Here is a 16,941-nt window from a genome sequence, read left to right as displayed (position 1 = left end):
ATTTTGTTTGCGTCTCGTTCAGGTATTTCGGGGGGGGTGCATGCTATCAGATAATAGCTTCTCATGCTTTCGCCGAAAAGCATTTTACAAATCTGACATGTTGGCTAGATTCACAACGAGTGTAGCTTTAATTGAGTACCCTGCATGTGTGTTTTAATGAAAGTTTGAGTTTTATCGAGTACTACAGTTGGCGCTCTGAAATTTCCGCTGATTTTGGTCCCTGTATAGGGACCGCAGCCATACCTCATTTGCACACACTGTTTATATACTTTTCTTCTGTATTATTGACTGTGTGTTTGTTTATTCCATGTGTAACTCTGTATTGTTTGTGTCACACTGCTTTGCTTTATCTTGGCCAAGTCACAGTTGTAAATTGTTCTCAACTGGCCGACCTGGTGAAATAAATAAATAAAGAATACAAAACTTTTAATGAAATCTCAACTGTAGTGGTTCTGCTATTAGATGAAGTACAGTGGTAACACATTTAGTAGTTGTATAAATGCAGAATATCTGTATTTCCATTTCAACTTTGTCGTGATTTTAAATGGTTGAAAGTGTAGTGATAATTCAACAAACTTCTGGCTGTCAGCTTGAGTGGGTGAATAAAGGTTGAAATCTTTTTCATCAACGTCTCAACCAAATATGACCTAAATGTCCACATTGCAGTGGTGTGTCCAGTGTTTGTGTTGAATTCCAGATGAAAACAGTGATGCCAGGGGTGTATTCATTACGGAAACCATCGTTTAAGATCCAAACGGAAGCAATCAGCGCAAATTGAACTAATCGGGGAGAGATCTACCTGAATTTGTCCAATAGAAACTCTCGTTTGTGTTTTCCATTTGGAGTAAACAGTTTCTGTTGAACAGTTTTGCAAATGGTGACACAGTTTGCTCCAGAATTGTATTAATGTTGACTCCCCTGAACAACATGTCTCACACAGAAGATAAGGGGAAAGTAGGTAGTTGCCAAATAACTGATATTGAGGCTGATAAACTGCACCAAAGTTGGGGGTTGGCTGCATCTTCCCCACGTCATAAGAGGTGGTTTAGTATTGAATATTTTTTTATTTAACCTTTATTTAACAAGTCAGTTAAGAACACATTCTTATTTTCAATGACAGCCTACCGGGGAACAGTGGGTTAACTGCCTTGTTCAGGGGCAGAAGGACAGATTTTTATCTTGTCAGCTCGGTGATTCTATCTTGCAACCTTTCGGTTACTAGTCCAACGCTCTAACCACTAGGCTACGCTGCCTCCTCTACGCTCTAACCACTAGGCTACGCTGCCTCCTCTACGCTCTAACCACTAGGCTACGCTGCCTCCTCTACGCTCTAACCACTAGGCTACGCTGCCTCCTCTACGCTCTAACCACTAGGCTACGCTGCCTCCTCTACGCTCTAACCACTAGGCTACGCTGCCTCCTCTACACTCTAACCACTAGGCTACGCTGCCTCCTCTACACTCTAACCACTAGGCTACGCTGCCTCCTCTACACTCTAACCACTAGGCTACGCTGCCTCCTCTACACTCTAACCACTAGGCTACGCTGCCTCCTCTACACTCTAACCACTAGGCTACGCTGCTTCCTCTACACTCTAACCACTAGGCTACGCTGCTTCCTCTACACTCTAACCACTAGGCTACGCTGCCTCCTCTACACTCTAACCACTAGGCTACGCTGCCTCCTCTGCTCTCTAACCACTAGGCTGCTGCCTCCTACACTCTAACCACTAACCACTAGGCTATGCTGCCTCCTCTACACTCTAACCACTAGTCTACCTGCCTCCTCTACACTCTAACCACTAGGCTACGCTGCCTCCACATGGTAGTTGCATCATACATTTACAGTGTAATGACCGTGCCAAATGAAATAACGGATAAGTTATTCATAAATAGGAGAGTTTAGCGTTGGATGCACCCTAGTTACAGTGTAATGACAGTGCACATTTTATTAAGAAAGTTTACAGGTGACCATAAAGTTTGTATTTTATCTGTTTTTTGTTATTCCCAGGAGTCACGGTACCCAGCTATACCTGGAGGTGCCGTCGTCATGTCTGCCTATCGTCTACTCTCCAGTATACAACATCACCTTCATGGGCCTTGAGAAACTACACCCCTTCGACAGTGGGAAGTGGGGGAAAGTCATCCACTTCCTAAAAGGTACAGGGGTAATGAATCAATCAAATTTAGAATGTTTTACATGAGCACTTAGGGTTAGGGAGTGTAGCCTGTTTGTATGCTGAACAGGAAGGAGGCAAAGGTAGTGTAGCCTGGTAGTATGCTGAACAGGAAGGAGGCAAAGGTAGTGTAGCCTGGTAGTATGCTGAACAGGAAGGAGGCAAAGGTAGTGTAGCCTGGTAGTATGCTGAACAGGAAGGAGGCAAAGGTAGTGTAGTCTGGTAGTATGCTGAACAGGAAGGAGGCAAAGGTAGTGTAGCCTGGTAGTATGCTGAACAGGAAGGAGGCAAAGGTAGTGTAGTCTGGTAGTATGCTGAACGGGAAGGAGGTAAAGGTAGTGTAGCCTGGTTGTATGCTGAACAGGGAGGCAAAAGGGGTGTAGTATGCTGAACAGGAAGGAGGCAAAGGTAGTGTAGCCTGGTAGTATGCTGAACAGGAAGGAGGCAAAGGTAGTGTAGCCTGGTAGTATGCTGAACAAGAAGGAGGCAAAGGGAGTGTAGCCTGGTAGTATGCTGAACAGGAAGGAGGCAAAGGGGGTGTAGCCTGGTAGTATGCTGAACAGGAAGGAGGCAAAGGTAGTGTAGTCTGGTAGTATGCTGAACAGGGGGAAGGAGGTAAAGGTAGTGTAGCCTGGTAGTATGCTGAACAAGAAGGAGGCAAAGGGAGTGTAGCCTGGTAGTATGCTGAACAGGAAGGAGGCAAAGGGGGTGTAGCCTGGTTGTATGCTGAACAGGAAGGAGGCAAAGGGGGTGTAGCCTGGTTGTATGCTGAACAGGAAGGAGGAGACAGTAGTGTAGCCTGGTTGTATGCTGAACAGGAAGGAGGCAAAGGGGGTGTAGCCTGGTTGTATGCTGAACAGGAAGGAGGCAAAGGGGGTGTAGCCTGGTTGTATGCTGAACAGGAAGGAGGAAAAGGTTTTATTCATCACTTGTATGGTTTGTAGGGTGGACACTGAGTCCTCCTCCTTACTAACCTAGCAGGTCTAACCTGTTGTTTCTCTCTCTCTATCGATCTCTCTCTATCGATCTCTCTTGCTCCTCTGTCTTTCCTCTTTCTTTCTCAGAGGAGAAGTTGATCAGTGATGGGAGCATCGTTGAGGCACGGGAGGCTACAGAGGAAGACCTGCTGGTGGTTCACACAAAACGCTACCTCAACAGACTCAAGGTGGGTTGACATTAAACCTTACCTCAACAGACTCAAGCTGAATTGACACCAAACGCTACCTCATGACTCGAGGTGGTTGACACCAAACGCTACCTCATGACTCGAGGTGGTTGACACCAAACGCTACCTCATGGCTCGAGGTGGGTTGACACCAAATGCTACCTCATGACTAGAGTGGAGTTGACACCAAACGCTACCTCATGACTCGAGGTGGGTTGACACCAAACGCTACCTCATGACTCGAGGTGGTTGACACCAAACGCTACCTCATGACTTGAGATGGGTTGACACCAAACGCTACCTCAACAGACTGTATTGCTTCTCTCTGGTTCTCCTTTGAGTCAACATGGCATTGTGTACAGTACACCAAACCCTAACCCTACTTCTCCTCTTTCCTCCACCTCCTTATTCTTTTTCCCTCTTTCCCCTTTTCTACTTCGTATCTTCTCTCTCCTCCGAGCTCTTCCTCCTTCTCCTCTCAGCACTCAAACTACTCAAAAGCTACTCAAAAGCTTGGTTATTATTTAGGTTAATGTGGAAAATCATGTTTAAACTTCGTCTGTTTGTTGCTGTTTACTTTATTAAATTACACAGAATAGAGAGCCCAGATATGTTTGTTGGTGTTTACTCATTCAATTAAACAAAATAGGGGCCCAGATATGTTTGTTGGTGTTTACTCATTCAATTAAACAAAATAGAGAGCCCAGATATGTTTGTTGGTGTTTACTCATTCAATTGCACAGAATAGGGGCCCAGATACAGTTGAAGTCGGAAGTTTACATACACTTAGGTTGGAGTAATTAAAACTCATTTTTCAAACACTCTACAAATTTCTTGTTTACAAACTATAGTTTTGGCAAGTCTGTTAGGACTTTTTCCAACAATTGTCTAAGGACAGATTATTTCACTTATAATTCACGGTCTCACTATTCCAGTGGGTCAGAAGTTTACATACACTAAGTTGACTCTACCTTTAAACAGCTTGGAAAATTCCAGAAAATTATGTCATGACATTAGAAGCTTCTAATTGACATAATTTGAGTCAATAGGAGGTGTACCTGTGGATGTATTTCATGGCCTACCTTCAAACTCAGTGCCTCTTTGCTTGACATCATGGGAAAATCAAAAGAAATCAGCCAAGACTTCAGAAAAAAAATTGTAGACCTCCACAAGTCTGGTTCATCCTTGGGAGCAATTTCCAAACGCCTGAAGGTACCACGTTCAGCTGTACAAACAATAGTTCTCAAGTCTAAACACCCTGGGACCACGCAGCCGTCATACCTCTCAGGAATGAGACGCATTTTGTCTCCTAGAGATGAACCTACTTTGGTGTGAAAAGTAAATCAATCCCAGAACAACAGCAAAGAACCTTGTGAAGATGCTGGTGGAAACAGGTACAAAAATGACTTTTTTGCCCGCTTTGAGGACAATACAGTGCCACTGACACGGCCCGCAACCAAAACCTGCGGACTCTCCTTCACTGCAGCCGACGTGAGTAAAACATTTAAACGTGTTAACCCTCGCAAGGCTGCAGGCCCAGACGGCATCCCCAGCCGCTTCCTCAGAGCATGCGCAAACCAGCTGGCTGGTGTGTTTACGGACATATTCAATCAATCCTTATCCCAGTCTGCTGTTCCCACATGCTTCAAGAGCGCCACCATTGTCCCTGTTCCCAAGAAAGCTAAGGTAACTGAGCTAAACGACTACCGCCCCGTAGCACTCACTTCCGTCATCATGAAGTGCTTTGAGAGACTAATCAAGGACCATTACACCTCCACCCTAGACCCTCTCCAATTTGCTTACCACCCAAATAAGTCCACAGACGACGCAATTGCAACCACACTGCACACTGCCCTAACCCATCTGGACAAGAGGAATACCTATGTGAGAATGCTGTTCATCGACTACAGCTCAGCATTTAACACCATAGTACCCTCCAAACTCGTCGTCAAGCTCGAGACCCTGGGTCTCGACCCCGTCCTGTGCAACTGGGTACTGGACTTCCTGACGGGCTGCCCCCAGGTGGTGAGGGTAGGTAACAACATCTCCACCCCGCTGATCCTCAACACTGGGGCCCCACAAGGGTGTGTTCTGAGCCCTCTCCTGTACTCCCTGTTCACCCACGACTGCGTGGCCATGCACGCCTCCAACTCAATCATCAAGTTTGCGGACGACACTACAGTGGTAGGCTTGATTACCAACAACGATGAGACGGCCTACAGGGAGGAGGTGAGGGCCCTCGGAGTGTGGTGTCAGGAAAATAACCTCACACTCAATGCCAACAAAACAAAGGAGATGATTGTGAACTTCAGGAAACAGCAGATGGTGTTGGAGTATCATGAGTGAAGAGGGAATACAGGATGGGACTGAGCACACACCCCTGAGGAGCCCCTGTGTTGAGGATCAGCGTGGCTGATGTGTTGGGCACAGGGACTATGGTGGTCTGCTTGAAACATGTTGGTGATACAGACTCAGACAGGCAAGGTTGAAAATGTCAGTGAAGACACATGCCAATTAGTCAGCGCATGCTCGCAGTACACATACTGGTAATCTGTCATACTGGTAATCTGCCCTGTGGCCTTGTGAATGTTTACCTGTTTAAAGGTCTTACTTACATCAGCTTTGGAGAGCATGATCACACAGTCTTCCAGAAGAGCTGGTGCTCTCATGCATGTTTCGGTCTTATTTGCTTCGAGCATAGAATTAGTTTAGCTCGTCTGGTAGGCTTGTGTCACTGGGCAGCTCTCGGCTGTGCTTCCCTTTGTAGTCTGTAATGGTTTGCTAGCCCTGCCACTTCCGACGAGCATCAGAGCCGTTGTAGTAGAATTCGATCTTAGTCCTGTATTGACGCTTTGCCTGTTTGATGGTTCGTTGGAGGGCATAGCGGGATTTCTTATAAGCTTCCGTGTTAGAGTCCCGGTCCTTGAAAGCTGCAGCTCTAGCCTTTAGCTCAGTGTGGATTTTGCCTGTAATCCATGGCTTCTGGTTTGGGTATGTACGTACGGTCACTGTAGGGATGACATCATCGATGCACTTATTGATGAATCCAATGACTGATGTGGTGTACTCCTCAATGCCATCGGAGGAATCCCGGAACATATTCCATTCTGTGCTAGAAAAACAGTTCTGTAGCTTAGCATCTGCTTCCTCTAACCACTTTTTTTATTGATCAAGTCACTGGTGCTTATAGCAGGAATCAGGAGGATGGAATTATGGTAATTTGCCAAATGTAGGGCAAGGGAGAGCTTTGTATGCGTCCCTGTGTGGAGTAAAGGTGGTCCATAGTTTTTTTCCCTCTCTGGTTGCACATTTAACATGCTGATAGAAATTAGGTTCAACTGATTTAAGTTTCCCTGCAATAAAGTCCCCGGCCACTAGGAGCGCCGCCTCTGGGTGAACGTTTTCCTGTTTGCATATGGTGGAACACAGTTCATTGAGTGTGGTTCTAGTGCCAGCATCAGTCTGTGGTGGTATGTAGACAGCTATGAAAAATACAGATGAAAACTCTAGGTAGAGAGTGTGGTCTTCAGCTTATCATGAGATACTCTTCGTCAGGTGAGCAAATCCTGGAGACTTCCTTAGATATCGTGTACCAGCTGTTATTTACAAAAATACACAGTCCACCGTCGCTTACCAGACACTGCCGTTCTATCCTGCTGATACAGCGTATAACCAGCCAACTGTATGTTGATAATGTGGTCGTTCAGACACTACTCGGTGAAGCATAAGATAATACAGTCTTCAGTGTCCTGTTGGTAGTTTAATCTTCCACTTAGGTTATCTATTTTATTTTCCAAAGATTGCACGTTTGCTAGCAGAATGGAAGGCAGTGGGGGTTTATTCGATCGCCTACGAATTCTCAGAAGGATTCCCGCCGTCCAGCTTTGTCTTCGCCCTCTCTTCACACAAATGACGGGGATCTGGGCCTGTTCCCGGGAAAGCAGTATGTCCTTCACGTCGGACTCGTTAAAGAAAAAAAAGGATTCTGCCAGTGATTGTAGAGAGTGCAACAGGTCAGCTCCTCAGGAGTAACTGTCAATTGGTTTTTTATAGCCAAGCATTCATTGGTCGTGACAAGCATTTCAGTGTCCATAGCCACAGGCAGAACAGCAGAAACTAGATCAGCAGCATGGTAGACCGGGGACAGCCAGGAGTGATCAGGCCAGGTAGTCCTGAAGCATGGTCCTAGGGCTCAGGTCCTCCAGGAGGGGAGAGATGAGAGAATTAAAGGGAGCATACTTAAGTTCACACAGGACACCAGATAGGACAGACAGCCCCACGGCACATATTGCAGCATAGATACTGGAGGCTGAGAGAGTGGGGGTAAGGGGACACTGTAGCCCCATCAGACAATAACTCCAGATAGGGCCAACCATGCAGGAGATAACCCCATCCACTTTGCCAAAGCACACACCCCACACCAAGATGGCGCTGACAGACATGGCAGCTGTGCTTCTAGCTCCTCAGCAACTTTGCAATAATCTTTTTTTTTTTTTTTTTCATTATTAGCCCAGAACGTTTTTTGAGTTATTACATACAGCCGGAAATAACTTTTGGATATCAGAGCGGCGGTAACTCACCAGCATTACGATCAGGAATATGACTTTCCCGAATTGGATCCTTTGTTTGTACCCCCCAGGGCAATTACACTTGTCCCAGAGGCTGCTCCAAGAGGTATTCGGAGTGGACTTCTAGTCCGACTCCGGAGGAGTGCACACCATCCACTGCTTCCGAGTATATTACTCGCTAATGTTCAATCTCTGGACAATAGAGTAGACGAGCTCAGGGCGAGGATCTTCTTCTAGAGAGACATTAGGGACTGTAACATACTCTGTTTCATGGAATCATGGTTTTCTCTGGACATACTGTCCCCGTCCATACAGCCAGCTGGGTTCTCAGTACATCTCGTAGACAGGAATAAATAACTCTCCATCCAGGAAGAAGAATGGTGGGGATGTATGTTTCATGATTAACTACTCATGGTGTGATTGTGATAACATACAGAAACTCAAGTCCTTTTGTCCCCCGACCTAGAATGCCTCACAATCAAATGCCAAGCGTATTACCAAGAGAATTCTCTTCGGTTATAGTCACAGCCGTGTATATTCCCCCTCAAGCCGATACCACGACGGCCATCAAGGAACTACACTGGACTTTATGCAAACTGGAAACCACATATTCCTCAGAGCTGTTTGGTGGAGGGCTGTAGATAGGTACCGTACCTACCTCAGTATTCTGTTGCATTCACTTAATGCTTTATTTTAGGACATATGTATGTGTATGATTATATTTATTGTGTATATGTATTATAATATGTATTATATTCCAGTGTAAGTGAGTTGAGACTGTTGTTAATAACGCCATGCCATTTTGCCAGCAGTAAACAATCCCATTCAGAAATCACCTTCCTAAACCTAGATGTACATCGGAATTTCCCATAGTGTGTGTTCTGCGTGTGTGTGAGGATGATGTGTTGTTTTCTTCGTCCAATCCAGTGGTCCCTGGTTGTAGCGACCATCACAGAGATCCCTCCCCTTCTATGCCTACCTAACTTCCTGGTTCAGAGACGGGTCCTGAGACCACTCAGAACGCAGACCGGAGGCACCATCATGGTAGGTTGGATGATGTCTGCCATAGTGTAAGCTTGTCAGCTTTGTTCTCATCAGCCTCTGTATTAGCTACTACTGTAACGTGAGGAATCTGTTGTCATAGTACAGTCTGGAGTTTTGTGTTCAGGAAATAGATTCACAGGGTGTTATTGAATGTTTTATTCAAAACCAGTTCTATTTGGTTGTTTTTGGCATATCCTGGGAGAGACAGGCTTCTTAGAGTTTGAACAGCTGTGATGGAGATCCTTGTCCTAGGGCCTTCACAGGTATCAGAGCCTCTGAGGGGAAAGACTCTTCTCAAATTAGTATTGGAATAAATTCATTTCTTTTTTTCTTCTTTACGGATAGAGAAGAATGCTTTTCTTTTTATGTCTTACTAACCTTCCCTGAGACCCATGAACTCAGAGAGCAGCCTTACTATGTTCTGATGACCTTTGTTGAAACCCAGTCAGTCTCACTAATGTGCTTGTTTTATTTGGTTCAAGGCCATGAGGCAGGGTTCGTTTGCTGCAGTATCAAACCCTTGGTTGGGGTCATCCCTCTTAGCGTCGGATACTGCCTATTCAGCAAAACATGAGCTCTCTCTGTCTCTCTGTGTCTCTGTCTGTGGCACATTATGTAAAATACCCTTTTATATAAATATTGAGTCAGCAGCTACAACAACTGTGTGTCGCCAAGTGAGAACTGAGTGGTTCACTCCACAGCTGTGTGTCTGTGTGTCGCCAAGGGAGAACTGAGTGGTTCACTCCACAGCTGTGTGTCTGTGTGTCACCAAGGGAGAACTGAGTGGTTCACTCCACGTCTGTGTGTCACCAAGGGAGATCTGACTGGTTCTCTCCACAGCTGTGTGTCTGTGTGTCACCAAGGGAGAACTGAGTGGTTCACTCCACAGCTGTGTGTCTGTGTGTCGCCAAGGGAGAACTGAGTGGTTCACTCCACAGCTGTGTGTCGCCAAGGGAGATCTGACTTGTTCTCTCCACAGCTGTGTGTCTGTGTGTCGCCAAGGGAGATCTGACTGGTTCTCTCCACAGCTGTGTGTCTGTGTGTCGCCAAGGGAGATCTGACTGGTTCTCTCCACAGCTGTGTGTCTGTGTGTCACCAAGGGAGATCTGACTTGTTCTCTCCACAGCTGTGTGTCTGTGTGTCACCAAGGGAGATCTGACTGGTTCTCTCCACAGCTGTGTGTCTGTGTGTCGCCAAGGGAGATCTGACTGGTTCTCTCCACAGCTGTGTGTCTGTGTGTAAATGCTAATACGTGTTATTACTATACCATCAGTTGTTTGGCTGGCTGACTGGCTGACTGGCTGGTTAACTGACTGGCTGGTTAACTGGCTGGTTAACTGGCTGGTTGGCTGACTGGCTGGCTGACTGGCATCTGGCTGGCTGACTGGCCAGAAGACTGGCTGGCTGGTTGACAGGCTGTCTAGCTTGCTGGCTTGTTGAGTGGCTGGCTGAATGGCTGGCTAGCGAGCTGGCTGACTGGTCTGGTTGACTGCCTGGCTGACTGTCTAGCTGAATGGTTGGCTGGCTGGCTGGCTTTCTAGCTTACTGGCTGTTTGGCTGACTGGCTGGCTAGATTGCTGTTTGATTTCATAGCATTGCTGGCTGGCCCGCTGGGCTGCACAACTGGATCCATGTACACTGTCAACACAGTGTATAGTCTTAGCTCCTCTGTATAGTCCTTGCTCCTTCACTGGGTCTGAAGTAGAGGTCGACCGATTATGGTTTTTCAACGCCGATACCGATTATTGGAGGACCAATTTTTTTTTATTTTAAATTGTTTTAATAAATAAAAAATGTTATACATATTTGTAATAATGACAATTACAACAATACTGATGAACACTTATTTTAATTTAAGATAATACATCAATAAAATCAATTTAGCCTCAAATAAATAATGAAACATGTTCAATTTGGTTTAAATAATGCAAAAAACACAGCGTTGGAGAAGAAAGTAAAAGTGCAATATGTGCTATGTAAGAAAGCTAACGTTTCAGTTCCTTGCTCAGAACATGAGAACATATGAAAGCTGGTGGTTCCTTTTAACATGAGTCTTCAATATTCCCAGTTACGAAGTTTTAGGTTGTAGTTATTATAGGAATTATAGGAATATTTCTCTCTATACCATTTTATATTTCATATACCTATGACTATTGGATGTTCTTATAGGCACTATAGTAATGCCAGCCTAATCTCGGAAGTTGATAGGCTTGAAGTCATAAACAGCGCTGTGCTTCAAGCATTGCGAAGAACTGCTGGCAAACGCAGGAAAGTGCTGTTTGAATGAATGCTTACGAGCCTGCTGCTGCCTACCACCGCTCAGTCAGACTGCTCTATCAAATATCAAATCATAGACTTCATTATATTATAATAAACACACAGAAATACGAGCCTTAGGTCATTAATCTTTCCAAAATACGGAACCGTTCCGTATTTTATCTAACAGGTGGCATCCATAAGTCGAACTATTGCTGTTACATTGCACAACCTTCAATGTTATGTTATAATTATGTAAAATTCTGGCAAATGAATTACGGTCTTTGTCTGGAAGAAATGGTCTTCACACAGTTCGCAACGAGCCAGGTGGCCCAAACTGCTGCATATACCCTGACGCAAATGCGCTTTTGTTAAATCATCACCTGTTTGGAGAAGTATGCTGTGATTCGATGATAAATTAACAGGCACCGCATTGATTATATGCAACGCAGGATAAGCTAGTTAAACTAGTAATATCATCAACCATGTGTAGTTAATTAGTGATTCTGTTAAGATTGATTATTTTATTTGCATATAGTCTTGGTAGTGTGTCTGATACAACTGGAGATTGTCATAGGAGCACTAGATGAGAGAGCGTGATAGAAGACATACCAGTCTGGTAGAGAGAGAGGGAACCCTTAACAGTCAGAAGGAAGCTATACCAGTCTCATAGAAAGGAAGAGAGAGAGGGAAACTGAATGAAAACTAAACATATCAAGATATATTTACATTTTTGGCGATATTATTTGTATTTTTGTATTTTTGTATATTTTTATGGATACATTTATAGATTCATGTTTATTCATCTCAAGGACTCAGCCTTTGTTGTGTTGTATTAGTGTTATATTGTAATGTGTTGTGTTGTTTCTAATCTAATGTATTGTGTTGTTTCTAATCTAATGTGTTGTTTCTAATCTAATGTATTGTGTTGTTTCTAGTCTAATGTATTGTGTTTTTCCCGTCTAATGTATTGTGTTGTTTCTAATCTAATGTATTGTGTTGTTTCTAGTCTAATGTATTGTGTTTTTCCCGTCTAATGTATTGTGTTGTTTCTAATCTAATGTATTGTGTTGTTTCTAATCTAATGTATTGTGTTGTTTCTAATCTAATGTGTTCTTTCTAGTCTAATGTATTGTGTTGTTTCTAATCTAATGTATTGTGTTTTTCCCGTCTAATGTATTGTGTTTTTCCCGTCTAATGTATTGTGTTGTTTCTAGTCTAATGTATTGTGTTGTTTCTAATCTATTGTATTGTTCTTTCTAATGTAATGTTTTGTTTCTAATGTGTTGTTTCTAGTCTAGTGTGGAGTTTCTAGTCTAGTGTGTTGTTACTATTCTATTGTGTTGTTTCTAGTCTAGTGTGGTGTTTCTAGTCTAGTGTGGTGTTTCTAGTCTAGTGTGGTGTTTCTATTGTGTTGTTTCTAGTCTAGTGTGTTGTTTCTAGTCTAGTGTGGTGTTTCTAGTCTAGTGTGGTGTTTCTATTCTATTGTGTTGTTTCTATTCTATTGTGTTGTTTCTAGTCTAGTGTGTTGTTACTATTCTATTGTGTTGTTTCTAGTCTAGTGTGTTGTTTCTAGTCTAGTGTGGTGTTTCTAGTCTAGTGTGGTGTTTCTAGTCTAGTGTGTTGTTACTATTCTATTGTGTTGTTTCTAGTCTAGTGTGGTGTTTCTAGTCTAGTGTGTTGTTTCTAGTCTAGTGTGTTGTTTCTAGTCTAGTGTGTTGTTTCTATTCTATTGTGTTGTTGTGTTGTTTCTAGTCTAGTGTGTTGTTACTATTCTATTGTGTTGTTACTATTCTATTGTGTTGTTTCTAGTCTAGTGTGGTGTTTCTAGTCTAGTGTGTTGTTACTATTCTATTGTGTTGTTACTATTCTATTGTGTTGTTTCTAGTCTAGTGTGTTGTTTCTAGTCTAGTGTGGTGTTTCTAGTCTAGTGTGTTGTTTCTATTCTATTGTGTTGTTTCTAGTCTAGTGTGTTGTTTCTAGTCTAGTGTGGTGTTTCTAGTCTAGTGTGTTGTTACTATTCTATTGTGTTGTTTCTAGTCTAGTGTGTTGTTTCTAGTCTAGTGTGTTGTTTCTAGTCTAGTGTGTTGTTTTACTATTCTATTGTGTTGTTTCTAGTCTAGTGTGTTGTTTCTATTCTATTGTGTTGTTTCTAGTCTAGTGTGTTGTTTCTATTGTGTTGTCTAGTGTGTTGTTTCTAGTCTAGTGTGTTGTTTCTAGTCTATTGTGTTGTTTCTAGTCTAGTGTGTTGTTTCTAGTCTAGTGTGTTGTTACTATTCTATTGTGTTGTTTCTAGTCTAGTGTGGTGTTTCTAGTCTAGTGTGTTGTTTCTAGTCTAGTGTGTTGTTTCTAGTCTAGTGTGTTGTTTCTAATGTATTGTGTTGTTTCTAATCTAATGTGTTGTGTTGTTTCTAATGTGTTGTTTCTAATCTAATGTATTGTGTTGTTTCTAATGTGTTGTGTCTAATCTAATGTATTGTGTTGTTTCTAATCTAATGTATTGTGCTGTTTCTAATCTAATGTATTGTGTTGTTTCTAATCTAATGTATTGTATTGTTTCTAATCTAATGTATTGTGTTGTTTCTAATCTAATGTATTGTGTTGTTTCTAATCTAATGTATTGTGTTGTTTCTAATCTAATGTATTGTGTTGTTTCTAATCTAATGTGTTGTGTTGTTTCTAATCTAATGTTGTTTCTAATTGTGTTGTTTCTAATCTAAATGTATCTGTGTTGTTTCTAATCTAATGTATTGTGTTGTTTCTAATCTAATGTATTGTGTTGTTTCTAATCTAATGTATTGTGTTGTTTCTAATCTAATGTATTGTGTTGTTTCTAATCTAATGTATTGTGTTGTTTCTAATCTAATGTATTGTGTTGTTTTTCTAATGTGTTGTTTCTAATCTAATGTATTGTGTTGTTTCTAATCTAATGTGTTGTTTCTAATCTAATGTATTGTGTTGTTTCTAATCTAATGTATTGTGTGTTTCTAATCTAATGTATTGTGTGTTCTAATCTAATGTATTGTGTTGTTTCTAATCTAATGTGTTGTGTTGTTTCTAATGTGTTGTTTCTAATCTAATGTATTGTGTTGTTTCTAATCTAATGTATTGTGTTGTTTCTAATCTAATGTATTGTGTTGTTTCTAATCTAATGTATTGTGTTGTTTCTAATCTAATGTATTGTTTGTTTCTAATGTATTGTGTTGTTTCTAATCTAATGTATTGTGTTGTTTCTAATCTAATGTATTGTGTTGTTTCTAATCTAATGTATTGTGTTGTTTCTAATCTAATGTATTGTGTTGTTTCTAATCTAATGTATTGTGTTGTTTCTAATCTAATGTATTGTGTTGTTTCTAGTCTAATGTATTGTGTTGTTTCTAATCTAATGTATTGTGTTGTTTCTAATCTAATGTATTGTGTTGTTTCTAATCTAATGTATTTGTGTTTTGTTTCTAATCTAATGTTGTTTCTAATCTTGTGTTGTTTCTAATCTAATGTGTTGTTTCTAATCTAATGTATTGTGTTGTTTCTAATCTAATGTATTGTGTTGTTTCTAATCTAATGTATTGTGTTGTTTCTAATCTAATGTATTGTGTTGTTTCTAGTCTAATGTATTGTGTTGTTTCTAATCTAATGTATTGTGTTGTTTCTAATCTAATGTATTGTGTTGTTTCTAATCTAATGTATTGTGTTGTTTCTAGTCTAATGTATTGTGTTGTTTCTAGTCTAATGTATTGTGTTGTTTCTAGTCTAATGTATTGTGTTGTTTCTAGTCTAATGTATTGTGTTGTTTCTAGTCTAATGTATTGTGTTGTTTCTAGTCTAATGTATTGTGTTGTTTCTAATCTAATGTATTGTGTTGTTTCTAATCTAATGTGTTCTTTCTAATCTAATGTATTGTGTTGTTTCTAATCTAATGTATTGTGTTGTTTCTAATCTAATGTATTGTGTTGTTTCTAGTCTAATGTATTGTGTTGTTTCTAGTCTAATGTATTGTGTTGTTTCTAGTCTAATGTATTGTGTTGTTTCTAATGTAATGTGTTGTTTCTAGTCTAGTGTGTTGTTACTATTCTATTGTGTTGTTTCTAGTCTAGTGTGTTTCTAGTCTAGTGTGTTGTTTCTAGTCTAGTGTGTGTTTCTAGTCTAGTGTGGTGTTTCTAGTCTAGTGTGTTGTTTCTAGTCTAGTGTGTTGTTTCTAGTCTAGTGTGATGTTTCTAGTCTAGTGTGTTGTTTCTAGTCTAGTGTGTTGTTTCTAATGTATTGTGTTGTTTCTAATGTGTTGTGTTGTTTCTAATGTGTTGTTTATAGTCTAGTGTGTTGTTTCTAGTCTAGTGTGGTGTTTCTAGTCTAGTGTGTTGTTACTATTCTATTGTGTTGTTTCTAGTCTAGTGTGGTGTTTCTAGTCTAGTGTGTTGTTTCTATTCTATTGTGTTGTTTCTAGTCTAGTGTGTTGTTTCTAGTCTAGTGTGTTGTTTCTAGTCTAGTGTGGTGTTTCTAGTCTAGTGTGTTGTTTCTAGTCTAGTGTGTTGTTTCTAGTCTAGTGTGTTGTTTCTAGTCTAGTGTGTTGTTTCTCTAATGTATTGTGTTGTTTCTAATCTAATGTGTTTTGTGTTGTTTCTAATGTGTTGTTTCTAATCTAATGTATTGTGTTGTTTCTTTCTAATGTGTTGTTTCTAATCTAATGTATTGTGTTGTTTCTAATCTAATGTATTGTGCTGTTTCTAATCTAATGTATTGTGTTGTTTCTAATCTAATGTGTTGTGTTGTTTCTAATGTGTTGTTTCTAATCTAATGTATTGTGTTGTTTCTAATCTAATGTATTGTGTTGTTTCTAATCTAATGTATTGTGTTGTTTCTAAATTGTGTTGTTTCTAATGTATTGTGTTGTTTCTAATCTAATGTATTGTGTTGTTTCTAATCTAATGTATTGTGTTGTTTCTAATCTAATGTATTGTGTTGTTTCTAATCTAATGTATTGTGTTGTTTCTAATCTAATGTATTGTGTTGTTTCTAATCTAATGTATTGTGTTGTTTCTAATCTAATGTATTGTGTTGTTTCTAATCTAATGTATTGTGTTGTTTCTAGTCTAATGTATTGTGTTGTTTCTAATCTAATGTATTGTGTTGTTTCTAATCTAATGTATTTGTTGTTGTTTCTAATCTAATGTATTGTGTTGTTTCTAGTCTAATGTATTGTGTTGTTTCTAGTCTAATGTATTGTGTTGTTTCTAATCTAATGTATTGTGTTGTTTCTGTATTGTGTTGTTTCTAGTCTAGTGTGTTGTTTCTATTCTAGTGTGTTGTTTCTAGTCTAAGTGTGGTGTTTCTAGTCTATGTGTTGTTTCTAGTCTATGTGTGTTGTTTCTAGTCTAGTGTGTTGTTTCTAGTCTAGTGTGTTGTTTCTAGTCTAAGTGTGTTGTTTCTAATGTATTGTGTTGTTTCTAATCTAATGTGTTGTGTTGTTTCTAATGTGTTGTTTCTAGTCTAGTGTGTTGTTTCTAGTCTAGTGTGGTGTTTCTAGTCTAGTGTGTTGTTACTATTCTATTGTGTTGTTTCTAGTCTAGTGTGTTGTTTCTAGTCTAGTGTGTTGTTTCTAGTCTAGTGTGGTGTTTCTAGTCTAGTGTATTGTGTTTCTAGTCTAGTGTGGTGTTTCTAGTCTAGTGTGGTGTTTCTAGTCTAGTGTGTTGTTTCTAGTCTATGTGTGTTGTTTCTAGTCTAGTGTGTTGTTTCTA

At 40.7% G+C, this 16,941-nt stretch overlaps 1 protein-coding gene across 2 annotated transcripts in view; it reads left to right on the top strand.

The window, feature by feature from the left end:
• The window catches only part of hdac11 (histone deacetylase 11), a 48,294-nt gene that overhangs the window by 4,810 nt on the left and 26,543 nt on the right, over positions 1-16,941 (top strand). The window contains exons 2-4 of one of the 2 annotated variants that reach the window (XM_042324979.1): positions 2,011-2,159; positions 3,241-3,341; positions 8,837-8,953. In XM_042324979.1, coding sequence (XP_042180913.1) covers positions 2,011-2,159; positions 3,241-3,341; positions 8,837-8,953 — 367 coding nt within the window. The remainder of the gene's footprint in view (positions 1-2,010; positions 2,160-3,240; positions 3,342-8,836; positions 8,954-16,941) is intronic. The other variant, XM_042324980.1, reaches the window with a different exon arrangement.

Source organism: Oncorhynchus tshawytscha, linkage group LG07 (assembly GCF_018296145.1).
Source record: "Oncorhynchus tshawytscha isolate Ot180627B linkage group LG07, Otsh_v2.0, whole genome shotgun sequence".
Taxonomy (NCBI): Eukaryota; Metazoa; Chordata; class Actinopteri; order Salmoniformes; family Salmonidae; genus Oncorhynchus; species Oncorhynchus tshawytscha.
Note: the sequence above shows the minus strand (reverse complement) of the source record. Positions and strands in the feature narration are given on the sequence as shown.